The following is a 13,381-nucleotide window of genomic DNA, read 5'->3' as shown; positions in this document are numbered from 1 at the left end:
AAATTTTAGGTTTTCTTTTTACTTTCAACTCATAGGAGTTAAGAAGTATGAGGCTGGCTTAGGAGCCCTTAGTAAACTTGGACATGTAAGACATGGCTCAGCTCTAAAAAAAGGAACTGGAATAGAAGAAGAGATGTTCCAGGAGGCAGAAGCTGGATCAAATTGTCATCACAACTGGAAAATACAGGAAGAAAAAGGAGAACTGGTGGTACCAGTAAAAAGCAGATATGGTAGCAGCCTGCCCTGATTGTAGGCTATCACCGTCTGACATTGATTTTAGATCACAAAGAGAGCCTTTTAAGGACAGGTAACAGATGTTTTGATATGCTGCTATGATTCTTTTCAGTAGTGAAGGTTTTAGTCTTCTAGTTGCTAAAATACAGTTTTGATGAGAGTTGGTTTTTTTAAAGCACAGGCTCTGACCTGAGAGAGCCAGCATCCTGATGACAGACAGGTGAGTGTGAAGCTCTGAAGGCTAGCCCTTTGCCCCAACTTGGGTGCAAAGCCAGGCCAGTTCCTGAGCTCCCACAGAGAGCTCTTCTGCTGAGGTCTTCTCTGAGACCACGTCACATCCCATCTTCTCCCTCTGCTTCATCCTGCTTCCTTCCCTTTGTTTCCACAAGTGTTGATCCAAAGAGCCACCCATTAATAAAAAACCCCACATGCTATCTCCTTTTCAGTGTCTGCTTCCCTGAGAACCTAATGGACAACATTACAAATGTCATCTACCAATGGACTCCTGATGTCTAGTATTCCATAATTTACATCTCTTTTTTTCCCAATGAATTGGGCCAGAGAAACTTAGACTCAATGAACTATCAAATTTTAACACTGACACTGTGAGGCTTGTAGGGTTCCCGTATGCAATGTCTGTGTTTTATATTTCCCAGAGCAACTATTCTCATGAGAGAGTCAATGACATTGTAATCAGATGCTTCTCATTTCCTTTGTTCCCACTTGCTGGCAAAAATGTGTGTTCCTGGGACAGGGAATGGATGATAGAGAAGGAGGTAGTTTCAGGAAGGGAAGCCCATTTATCCTGGAATATTAGTGCGTCAGGACTCGACTGAGAGGCAAGTAAAGGAAAGCAAATTATAAAAGGATTTAGGACATACAGTCAGACATTTTTATGAGGAAACCTCCTTTTAGAAGTTTACATTTCCCAGACACTGAAATATGGAATTACTGAAAAAAATAAGTACTTTACTATTTAATTCTTAGGAGAGTATCTTATCTCCCATTTGCTTCATTGATGAATCCCTGATAGGATTTAGTGGCCATACTATGTTTCTTAAAACATTGGTATGATAGATTTATTTTTAACAATAGGCTACAGATTAGCCTTTTGTCTCCAGTACTCTTAATAATCCAACTGGATTATAATAACTAAGAGTACTGGAGAGAAAAGTACCCCCACCCCTCCAGTAATTGAAAAGATAAAAGAAATATTTAAACAAAAAGAGCTACATCACACTGGTGTTGTACATTCAAAAGAGTTAATGGTGCTCAGAGCCGCCAAATCCTTTGGCAACCACTGTGACTTGCTTGTGAGACATGCAATTAATACAATCTTTTCTTTTATCATTGTGCTAATGTTCTAAGTCCTCTGCAGCATCTGCCTGAGCCACTAAGCTCACTAAATGATGAGGAAGAAAGCATATGAACACTTTATGTTTGTCCTCACATTCAATTTCCACAGCATCCACGGGAGAGAATTTTTACAAATGCTATTTACAGATGAGGAAACAGAGACTCAGAGAGGTTTTGGAAATCCATACAAAACCAGTGAGTGGCAGAGCTGGGATTCAAAGCTGCCTGAAGAAGCTCCCTGCAAGAGCTGGTGCACACATTCTATCAGAGGCTCTACCCTTGACAGGGATCTTGGGGAACAGAGCCAAGTTCAAGGGGGATGATTCTGCAGTCTTCGTTTATTTGTTATGGGTCCTGAAACTTCTGCTGGTGGCTGATAGCTAATTGCTATAAAGTTCTTAGGAGAGAGCAGGTAATAAGGCAGTAATGCATCACTTCCTTCTGTCAGAGCCTCTGAATGCCTCAGCAACGGTCCTGCAGCACAAGCAGGCCAGAGAAGCTGCAGGACCACAGGCAGGTGGTTTGGCAGTTCTGGGAAACCTGAGTGGTGGCTGAAAATGCAGAGCACGTGGCCAGATTGGCAGAGTTCAAAGCCAGCTCTACCACTTCCTCGCTGTGTGACTGGGAAAATTACTTACTTTCTCTATGCCTGTTTTCTCATCTCTTAAATGAGTATAGGATCAGGGCCTCATCACATAGAATTATTGTGAAGAATAAGTGAGTGAATACACGTAAAACACTAAAAATGATTATTGGCACATAGTAGGTGCTCTTAAAGAGTTAATTATTTTTATTATTTACAAAGTAAGAACAAAAATCTTTCCATTTAGGGCTGATGGTAACAGTAAATGAGCTGTTCCTAAACTGTAAAAGAGAAAATATACACAGGTTGTGGTATATTTTCAAGCCATGCAATCAAGCCTACACATATTTGAATCACATAAACATAAATGTAACTTGGCAAATATGTTATACGGGCTTCTGGCCTGAGCTTCCAATTTTTCCTCTGGTCACTTCTTCAGAGCATTTCTACTTCTTTGCAGCTGAGCATTCAGGTTAGGGATCTTTTGTATCCATGGGGCCAGGAGAACTCATTATGCTTCTGTTTGCCTTTATGGTGCTGTTGGGTGTGAATCCCTGGGTGAGGATGGATAATACCAGCTGCTCTCCAGATTGGAAGCATTTCTTTGTGGGGTTAAAAATGAGATAAGGATTCTCTTTGTTATCTGAGTTTATCTAGCTTTAGCAAATGACACGTACAGATGCTGGAAATGAATTAACTCCCCAAAATGTGAATGGATTCACTTTGTGTGATCATTTATACATTTGTTTATTTAAATCTGCAGGAAACAAGCTAAACAAATCCAAGAGCAGCTGAAAGAGCCACAAAATGCTAAACACTACAGTCTCAAAGCATCCAGCGCAATGGTAAAGCCAGAGAACTTGGTGAAGAATCATGTCCAGCTGCAAAATGTAAGTTACATGTCTGTACATGTCTTTCTACAGCCCACTTGCAAGCTCCCAGTCCAGAGGGGAGGGTAAGCCTGCTATCAGACTTGTATTTTTTTTTCAGTACTTTGTAAATTTTTTTCCTTAAATCATCTTGCAGTTCTGTATATGCACATGTACATGTGTATGGATGAGAAAGAGAAAAACTAAATCTCAGCTCTTGATTACAATCTGTAGTGTAAATCTCTGGAAGCAAAAATATCTTCAGCTGTTTGTTCAATAATCACTTACTGAATCCTTACTTTGTGGCAGAAATTATGATAGGCACCAAGGATACAATGTTCCCCACTATATGGGAAGCTGGGTATTGCAAGAAATACAAACACCAGAACCAGGGGAGGTGTGTGGGCTGAGATGGTTGATACTGCAACAGAGATTGGAGAAGAGCCCAAAGGGAGGTGGGTGGGGGCAGATGTGGAACCTGACTCACAACAAAGGCAGACTCGACCTGGATTTTAAAGAATATGAAAATTTATCAGATAGTCAAAGAACAAAGGACAAGAGACTGGAACAAACAGAAAGAATAAAGCCTGAGAATGCATGCAATGTTCAGGCAACTCCAAGGTAAGGAATGTGAAAAGTCAAAGGTGAAAAAGGTGAGAGGTGAGGGCTGGGGTCCTAGAGTCTGTGTTTACACAGATAGCAGGACTTGAAGTTAAATGCAAACTTTCTGAATCCTACATTCTTTCTAAAGCAGTTTTAATCACTTCTGAGATAGATTACAAAACACTAAATTAAAGAAACTTGAGTATTGCCTAAGGCATTCTGAAATATGCCTCCCAGAGTAGCAATTCTTTACCCTCAAAAAAGATTGCCCTTCCAGATTCTAAGGAAGCAACAAAGGCCATGGTGTAAACCTAGTATTTGAGTATAATAGGCAATCACCCAGGACATGTTCACACCCCTCCAAATGTATAAATCGCTGGTAATTTATACACCATTTGTGATTCTAAGAAATCATTACCCAGAAAGTCACCATTATGTTGTATATAACAGATGTACTTCTATGTTTAACTCAGAATTCATAAATAAGAACTGCTTCTGAGCAAAGTTTTGTTCCATTTGTAATCATGGTGTCTGTAGGATTGTTCTTTTCTGAAACAGAGAGAATGTTTTTGCTAATGATTTCTAAGGTATTACACTTCCACCCTAAAACAAACCCAGTAATGGAGGGCTTCAGTCCCTTAGAAACTGGACCTGTAAAAGATAAAGCCAGCCAGCCACTAGTTACAGTACCAAGAACAGATTTTCATCAGAATTGTGTTACAGCAGAGGGTCCAGTGTGAACTAAACTCAACTTTAATTTGTACAGATGTGACTGGATGTTTTAGAGGGAATAGGGAGGGGTACACCTTGGGGCTTTGCAGAGTTGGGCAAGGGGAATATTACAAAAAGTTGGTCAGAGTAAAAGCCATAGGGCAGCTGTGTCTGTTAGCTGGCAATTTTTGACCTTAGTATTCTCTATTTCCTCAGAGACAGGGAAAAGGCCCTATCCTTCCTAGTGATTTCATTTCAGAGAAATGGCTCCCAGCTCCTTGAAAATGACACTTCTGGGTTGTAGGAGATACATATACATCACAGTGTGAGAGAGGAAGGTTTACAGTTATAAGACCTTTTTAGTAACTGCTCTAAAAAAGGGAGGTCAGGGGCTTATCCTCAGGCTCACTAGAATAAACAGTAAATGCTTCAGGAGGCCTTGAGTTTTTCTATTTGTTCGTTTGTTTTTTCACTTAGGTACTTTAAGGGGAGCTAGGGTTATCCTAGGAGAGCAGCCTTGAGCTATTAAGAACTATGTTAGAATTTACTCAAGTCATTTAGTGTGGCAGTGAGTGGATGAGCTCCTTTGTGCTGAGCATCTGTGGTCTTTATAGACCAAAGTTGAGGCCTAGTGAAAAAAGAGGACTCAGATAAGCCTGTCTCAAGAGAACAGACTCTTAGTCAATCCCCTGGCATTTTACAGGTTTGCAGACAGAACACACACATGCAGTTTTGTATCCTCCTTTTTTGACAAATGTATGACCAATAATATTTCCTGTCTGCTTTATGATCTCCACAGACTCATTTGGGAGGTAGCAATATGATCCACAAAGTGGCTACTTCAGTCTTTTCATCTGTCCCCTCTGAGTGGGCATTCATTCATATTCTTTACTATTTTTACTTTTAAAGCAATATTAGCTGAAGCTCTCACTCATGTACTTTCCCACCCCTCGAATAACAGGAAAGAAAGTACGAATTGTAGGGGTTCCTACAGTCAGAACTCTTCATCCACCTTCCCACTTCTCCAGCATTTTCTGTGTTTGCTCAAGGCAGGAAAGATTGGGCTCCACTGGGCTATTCCCAGGAGGGCCCAAGATAGGATGTGGAAAAGTGTTTTCTTAATGTAAGATAAATTGTAGCCAAAATAAGCAAGCGACAAGAGGCAACAAAGGGCCAGGCAGTTTATTTGAACGCAATTCCCGGGCAAGGTTCACCAGTCTACGTAAATGGAGGCTGGGGAAGTCACACCCAGTCAGGGAGGTGGGGGCTTATAAGGGGTTAGGAGGGGGAGGAGTGGGCAAGCTATCCTAGGGGGCGTGGAGAGGTATGATGGCCTAAAGGTGACATAATAGACAACTAGAAACTTTTTTTCCTTCCAAAAGGGAGGAGGCTGACATCTGGGGCTTAGTTGGCACATCAGAAGGATGAAATTCAGGAAGAACTGTCCCCTTTCCATATAAGGCATGGACATTGGGGTCTGGTCTGTTCTCCTTTTATGGTATCTCTCTGTTCTGTTTGCATGTCCTTGTTTTTCCTTCCTCCAGCCTAACATTCCAGCCTTTTGGTCATAATGGGCGGTGACTCAATCTGGCTACTTCCGACTGACAAGGGGCATCTTGGGGGTTTGAAGCTGGTATTAGGCAGAAGGAGGGGGTTCAGTGGGAAGAGGTGTGTAATGGTGAAGTAACATCTGGTTGATGGCGACCCAGGTCATCTGGGTTAGCCGCTGTTGGAGGAACCTGAGGACACAAGGGGCAACTAAGAGTAAACCACAAACTGTGATTAAGGGGCCCAGTAGGGTCATTAGCCAGGCCATTATGGGGGACTGGAATTCTGGATTGAGTTTACATCTCAATGACTAGTATTAGGATTTAGTATAGATAAGACTGCATTATTGAAACAATACTTTCTCTAAAATCACCCTCATTCTTATTAGAAGTAGCCAGATTAAGAAAATAATTAACAGTTGGCTTGATTATTTGCATAAGTGCAGCAAGAAGAGTAATTGATTACATAGGCTCTTTTGAATGTACTTTGCTGGAACTTTTTGTAAGGAATTTCAGATTGAACTTTTAAAGGCTTCTCGAGGCCAGACAGCTAAGCCAGACTTGCCATCAGGTTGTGCCTGCAGTACCTGTACATTTGGGTGAATTCCTCTCTTCTTGAGGTTCCCAAGACATTCCTGAGGTTCCTGCACCTGCCAGGAAGTGACCTTCTTTACTCACCTGGTAAGGCTGCTGGGAACCCTGTAAGCAAGGTACCAGGCCAGTTCTTCTAAGGGGCTTTGTTGGCTTTATAAAGTCAAACTTAGTTCTTTAAAGCTGTCTGTTCATATCTGAGTTTACACACGTGTCTCTCAGGTATGATGTTCCAGTCAAAGCCTTGGTAATATAACCAGTGTTTTTAATTGGTCTTCTTTCAAGGAAAGCAGATTCTTGTTGAACTTGTGCAAATAAACATACTGCCATGAAATATAAAAATAGTCACTGAGAGTTTTTAAATTCTGGAGGGATCAGGTAGAGAGAAAGATAAAGTTTCAATTCTGCTTATAAAGGCAGTCATTTACTAAACTGTTGTCAGCTTAAGAGAAAAAGCTTAAAACACTTTATCAACAACATTTGAAACAAAAAGCCACAAAATAATCTTCCTTAGTTTACTTAATCCTATGTAACTAATACCTGTTCTGCTGAAATCTAGTTTTTTATTAGATTAGGAGTAATAAAATAGTGAGTATAGATGACAAAAGACTTACAAATGACAATGGTTAAAGATCTGATGAGAGCTTACTGTAAGACAGTTGTCATAAGGAAATTTGGATATTTCCGTAACACAAAACATTCAGTAACAAAGTTTAACATCATTCCCTTTGACAGTGCTTTCCAGGTAATTAGGCAGGTAATTATATATCAGATAAATAAGCCAAATTAGCCAAATACTTTCTCCAATGAGAAAAAAAATTCCTCTGACATGTTCCAGGGGCCCTCTGGAACATATCAGAGTTAGCTAGAGGTAAAAGACCTTTTTGAATTTGATTTTTTTTTTTTTTGGCACTTGCTTAAATAGGATTATAGGTTGCCATGAAGCAATACTTATCCATTTAACCAGAATGACAAAAAAATACCTCAAAGGCAAGTAAAGAAAAGTTAGAAAAGTTTAGCTTTTAGTCCTTTTAATATTAAAATCTCATTATCTTAAATACTCAGACAACTCATTGAGACTTTGAGCATGAGAAACTGCTTTGATAAAACAATTAGAAAACCTTTTGCAATCTTTCAACATTAAGAGCAGACTAACAGTTTAAGAAAACTTTGTCTTTTTAACTGAAAACAAAATTCTAATTTTGCTGTGTACTTGATACGGAGACTCATTTGCCTTAATTTTATATAGCATGACCATATCAATTCTTCCACAAACTTTCTACAACTTCCTTTTACATTTAGAGTTCTCCCTCTTTAAATAAACAGCTGTACTTTAGAACAAAGTTACTTTCTTTTATCAAAAGACACATTCTTTAGCATGCAAAAATGTTTTCCTTATTACTTTAACTACTTTTAATTGGAACTTAAAACCACTAGGTACCTTAATATTCAGTGAACACTGAGAGGTAGGCTATTATAAACTGTTACACTAGCATTGTTTGAAAAATTTGGAAACACATTTTATAATTTCTGGAATTGTGTGCTTTACAGCACAATCTCATTAAGCACAAAATATGTTTAAACATAGCAAAGCTTTAAGGTTTGAGGTTACCACAAAGATTCTCAGGCTGTTTATAGGTATACACACTGTAACACATAATTATTAAGATGTTCACTTGCTACACTTACTTTACTCTTTCTTAACAACTATGCTAGATTACTTACAAAACTTCTACTGAACATTAGACAAAGTCAAGCCTCTAAGCATTTTATTCTTGAAAGATTTAACAGATAACATCAACTTAAATGACTTTAGGTCAACTTAGGCAGCTGATAACCATAAGGACATGTCTGTTTCAGTTCAACTTAAATTAATATTAATGCTTAATATTTTTTATTAGATTTTCTGGAAGTTTTAGAATGCCCAATTTTCACAAGTGCTTGTTTTTAAATCAATTTTTATAAATACCATCCAGAGGTAGGAAAATATTTTTCATTTACACACTTAGACACACAAACATGCAAATTGAGACATAATGACTACAGTTAGCAACACTTTTCATATAAAAACATATACACAGACAGACAAACTGATATAAAGATTTGAGTTACTGATATTTAATTGCTTTTTTTCTCTTTAGCTTCTTGTGCATGGCTTCCAGAACTGGAGGGTGGGAGGAGTGTGTTCTGGTGGGGGAAGAGGGTGGTGAAGGCAGAAGGAGAGGGGGAGGGGGTGGTGCAGCCACCGGAAGAGGAGAGCAGGACAATGGCATGGTTGAGAATGTAGGACTTTAATATGGCAGCAACATGGGGAGGACAAAGAACTTAAAGATGATGGTGGAGAGGGGTGGGGGTAGCGAGCTGAGGGAGGTGGGAGACTAAGCTCTTCTCTCAGATCTGAAAAGGAAGAAGGACTGGGCAGAGTAAGAGGCTCACAATTTTTAACTGGAGATCGGGCTAGGAGAACTTGGGTTGTTGAACACTTAACGTAAAGGTTTGGGCAGTAGTGCAATGTCCACAAAGCCTGAAAATATGGGATTTCACTACACTCTCCACTCCGGTGGCAATAATTAGTCAAGTCTGTGAGGAGGCCAAAATTGAAAGTTCCCTCAGGGGGCCAGTGAAATTGATTGTCCCAAGGGATACTTAGGCCCAGCCTCAGAGCAAAGAAAGGCTAGCTTCCTTTTGCGAGTTTCCCGGGACAAATACAGAGTAACCAAATTAGAAATGAGACACTGCAACGGGGTCTGAGCCTCCGCTTTTGAGGGCTGATTCCCCATGTCTGCCCCACTCCCCAACTAATCCTGCTGAGAGGAATGCCCAGCATCCCAGGCAAGCCAAGTCAGGGGAGACACCCTGGGAGCCTGGGTGAGGGACGTCTCTCACACCACAGGGCCAGGTGCGGGTATCCCGGATACCCGCAAAGGATGGGCTGGATGCCCCAACCTGGATGTATCTATGATTTCAGATGGACCAGGTGAAACAGAGTTACTAAGGGAAACAGACCTGGGGAAACTGAGGGGCTCACCAGAAAATAGTCCATGCAGCGGAGAGCAGGCTGAGGTCCCGGGTAGGGGAAGGAGGGGGCAGGGCCGCCTATGGCTGGTCGGGGCCCCATGCTCACGCTCCTTCCTGGGTTTCGGATCGGCACCAAATGTAAGATAAATTGTAGCCAAAATAAGCAGGTGACAAGAGGCAACAAAGGGCCAGGCAGTTTATTTGAGTGCAATTCCCGGGCAAGTTTCACCAGTCTACATAAATGGAGGCTGAGGAAGTCGCACCCGGTCAGGGAGGTGGGGGCTTATAAGGGGTTAGGAGGGGGAGGAGTGGGCAAGCTATCCTAGGGGGCGTGGAGAGGTATGATTGGCTAAAGGTGACATAATAGATAACGAGAAACTTTTTTTCCTTCCAAGAGGGAGGAGGCTGACATCCGGGTCTTAGTTGGCACATCAGAAGGTTGGAATTCAGGAAGAGCTGTCCCCTTTCCATATAAGGCATGGACCTTGGGGTCTGGTCTGTTCTCCTTTTATGGTATCTCTCTGTTCTGTTTGCATGTCCTTGTTTTTCCTTGCTCCAGCCTTACACTTAATACTCATCCCACTTTGGATAAAGAGAGCCTATCTAGGACATTTTGTCTCTGAACTGTGGTGTGGTCAGCTAGGATATCACATTTCAGGGGATCATAAGTCTAAAGAGTTGCACAGACACCAGGAGTTCAGACAGAGAATGGATATGAGAGGAAGACATTTAAGGATGCTGAAAAAGGAGGCAAGGTGCATTGAAGAGACAACTGCATGCAGCCAGAGCATTCTATGCATTGTCAGCTTGGGCTGAGGGACTACCTCAGCATGTCCTTTAAACCAGAGTAGACTGGGGTGAACAAGTGGCATTCTCAAAGGCACAGATTTGTTTCAGTGCTATAAAGCAATTTGGGTCACTATCAGCTTAGATATCCATTCGTCAACATTTCATTGGCTAATAGGAGAACAAATTATTTATCTACATTTGTTAAAGAATAACAATTCAACTGAGTAAATTTGAAGAGCTACTTGGCTTCATTAATTCATGATTGGAGGAACATCCCATCCAACAAGCAGAGAGAAGTGCAGAGTGGAAGGTTTTCATAGGCAAGAGGGTAGGGAAAGGAATTTATTAGCAAAAGAAAAGAAAGGATTATTTCAGGTCATTTTAGGGGTGGGGAAGGGACCAGCAGTGTTATTATCATGCAGATTACCTGACTGTGCTGATCAGGAAATTGCAGATTGACTGAGAAGGTCACATTCCTGGGATAGCTTGAAATTGGAATTAAGTCTCAAGTTCGCTGTCATGCGGTAGCAAATTATTCCATTTGGGACTTGTTCCTTTTTTTAAAAATACATTTCACTATTTGAGAATATAATATATTATCTGCCCATGTATTTCTAGCCAGATTTCTACTTTGGTAAACTATATGGTGATATTCTTGCTAATAATTTTATTAAAAGAACCAAGGAACGATTTGACTGCAATTTGTCATGCCCTATGGTATGAGAGGAAATAGTAGTGGAGAATACATACCAATAGTCCATTAAAAAGGAACTGAACATTATAAAAACATTTGCTTTGCTTTAAATGCTGTACTTAAGATACATAAGGATAGTGTCTGGACATCTGTGTGGTTGGAGGCCAAGCAGCACTCGCAGCCTTAGAGAAAGCAGTAATCTGATGGGTGGCTCAGAATTTCTGCATGCATGTAAAAATGCAAATGTATTGAAGATAATTTGGGGCCGTATTTTTCCTTTGTAGGTCTATCTATTTTTTCTTCTGGCAAAAGCTATAGGAAATACCAACGATAATGGCTGATATTATCAGTGATAATAATAATGGTTGTAATAATAATTATAATAATAATCATAATAACAATGAAAAATATCAATGATAATCGTAAAAAAATGGCAAATGAAATAGTGATACTAGCAATAGCAAATAACATCTGTGCACGCACATAGAAACATGCTAAATAATATAAATACATTGTCTCATTTGGTCCTACCAACAACTGTTTAATTTATACCCACGGGGTGTGTGCAGAGGAAGAAATGGGGCTCAAAGCTTAAGAAAGTTTTACCCTCCCTCAGACAGCTAGTGAGTAGCTGAGGGCCAAACCCATCTTTATGACTTAGTGGTTCTCAACAGGGAGTAGTGTTGCCCCAGGGAACTCTTAGGGAGGAAAATTTTTTACTCTGCTGTTCAAGGTTCTTCTGGCTTATCTAAGAATTAAATTGACATGAGAAGATTAACGGGAGAAAATCAATTTACTATCATTCACACAGGAACCGCACAAACCTGAGAGGTTCAAAGCCAGAGTGGTAAAATGAGGTATCTATGTCATCCTGAGCTAAAGAATAGGGTAGGGGCCAGAGGCTTCAAAGTGGGGAGGGCAATTCACAGGAAAATAAAGAGATGTCTGGTAGTTTGGTGTTTGCCCTGGTACACAGATGGGTTACTCAGATTAAATTTATCTGTGGTAATAACCCTCATTTGGCAAAGACCCCAATTTAGATATTTCTATGTCTTTAAGGGAGGGGTAAAAGTATCTCTTAAGAGCGTAGGGTCTCACTGAACCTCCCGCCCAGAATCGTCCAACAAGCCAAAGTGGCATATTTGGGGACAGGTTGCCCTTGGCCCCTTAAGAACATTTGGCAAAGTCTGAAAACACTTTAGGTGCTGCAACTTGAGAGGAAAGTGCTACAGACACCTCTGAGTAGAGGGAAGAAGTACTGATAATGTGCTGCGATGCAGAGGACAGTCCCCCACAACAGAAAGTGCTCTTTCCCAATGCCAAGAATGGTGTGGAAGTTCAGAGTCCAAGCTAAAGTTGTAGAATGTGTCCGCTAAGAAATCCTGAACACCTAGCAGAGCAGTTCTATCACCAACCTTCCCACTGCAGGCACTTATTTCCTTTACATGGAGGGTGACAGGTTACCCAGGTATGTACGCTGTAATCCTCGGGAGGGAAGATTTCCTGTTCGCTTACCATATCAGGCAAATCTGTCTTTAATTTATCTCAAAGCCCAGGTTAACTACTTGAAATTCCTTGCAAATTGCACTGTTAAACAAATGAATTGTCTGCGTCTAGCATTCTCTTAAGTTCATTAAACATTCATGGAGAAAGGTTTCACTTTACAGTCATTTAACATGATGTGAAACACTGAGTCCAGAGAAGCAACAGGAACTCTGGAAACACTTAACTCAGAGGCTGCAGAACTAGACCTGGCCATGCTTAGAAGCATCTAGCTCCTTACCAACATTTACAAATGAAGGATTTGTGTTTCAAAGGCCTGACCTGACCTCGTTTGCTGTGTCCCTCGTGAGAGAAAGAGCTGGGTTAGATTTATAACCACGAGACCAGGCAAGAGAGTGAAACTTCTCAGTCTGGTTCCAGGATCAAAAAGAGAGAGAATCCATTCTTCTCTCTTAAAATCGAGAGAAAATGTATGTAAGGGAAAAGTAAAGGAACAAAATTAGATGCTCTCCCATTGTTTTTAAAATAACCGTCTTAGGAAAGATAGGTTAATGGGAGTAATGGTCAATGAGAAAGAATTGGAAGGTAATATTTGCATTAATCTCTCTAACAGAGAAGAATAAGAATTTAATGCCTAACACAGCCTTGATAAATGGTAGAGAGAAGCATTCATTTAGTCCCTAATGCTGATTGAATGGTTTTCTTTGTTGGGCACTACATGAAGAGCTTAAAAAAATACAAACACAAGAGATGGATCCTGCCTTCAGGGAGCTCACAGGCTAGTTATAGAAACAAATGAATAAGCATATACATATTTTTTATAATAGATACCTTAAGTCACAGTGCTATCAGAGAATGGGAAAGGACATCTAAAATTGGCTGG

At 40.5% G+C, this 13,381-nt stretch overlaps 1 protein-coding gene across 4 annotated transcripts in view; it reads left to right on the top strand.

Moving 5' to 3' along the window:
- The window catches only part of NRG3 (neuregulin 3), a 1,067,441-nt gene that overhangs the window by 1,032,522 nt on the left and 21,538 nt on the right, over positions 1–13,381 (top strand). For all 4 annotated transcript variants that reach the window (XM_036883956.2, XM_057505850.1, XM_036883955.2 and 1 more), the window contains exon 6: positions 2,937–3,063. In XM_036883956.2, coding sequence (XP_036739851.2) covers positions 2,937–3,063 — 127 coding nt within the window. The remainder of the gene's footprint in view (positions 1–2,936; positions 3,064–13,381) is intronic.

Source organism: Manis pentadactyla, chromosome 8, assembly GCF_030020395.1.
Source record: "Manis pentadactyla isolate mManPen7 chromosome 8, mManPen7.hap1, whole genome shotgun sequence".
Lineage (NCBI taxonomy): Eukaryota > Metazoa > Chordata > Mammalia > Pholidota > Manidae > Manis > Manis pentadactyla.
Note: the sequence above shows the minus strand (reverse complement) of the source record. Positions and strands in the feature narration are given on the sequence as shown.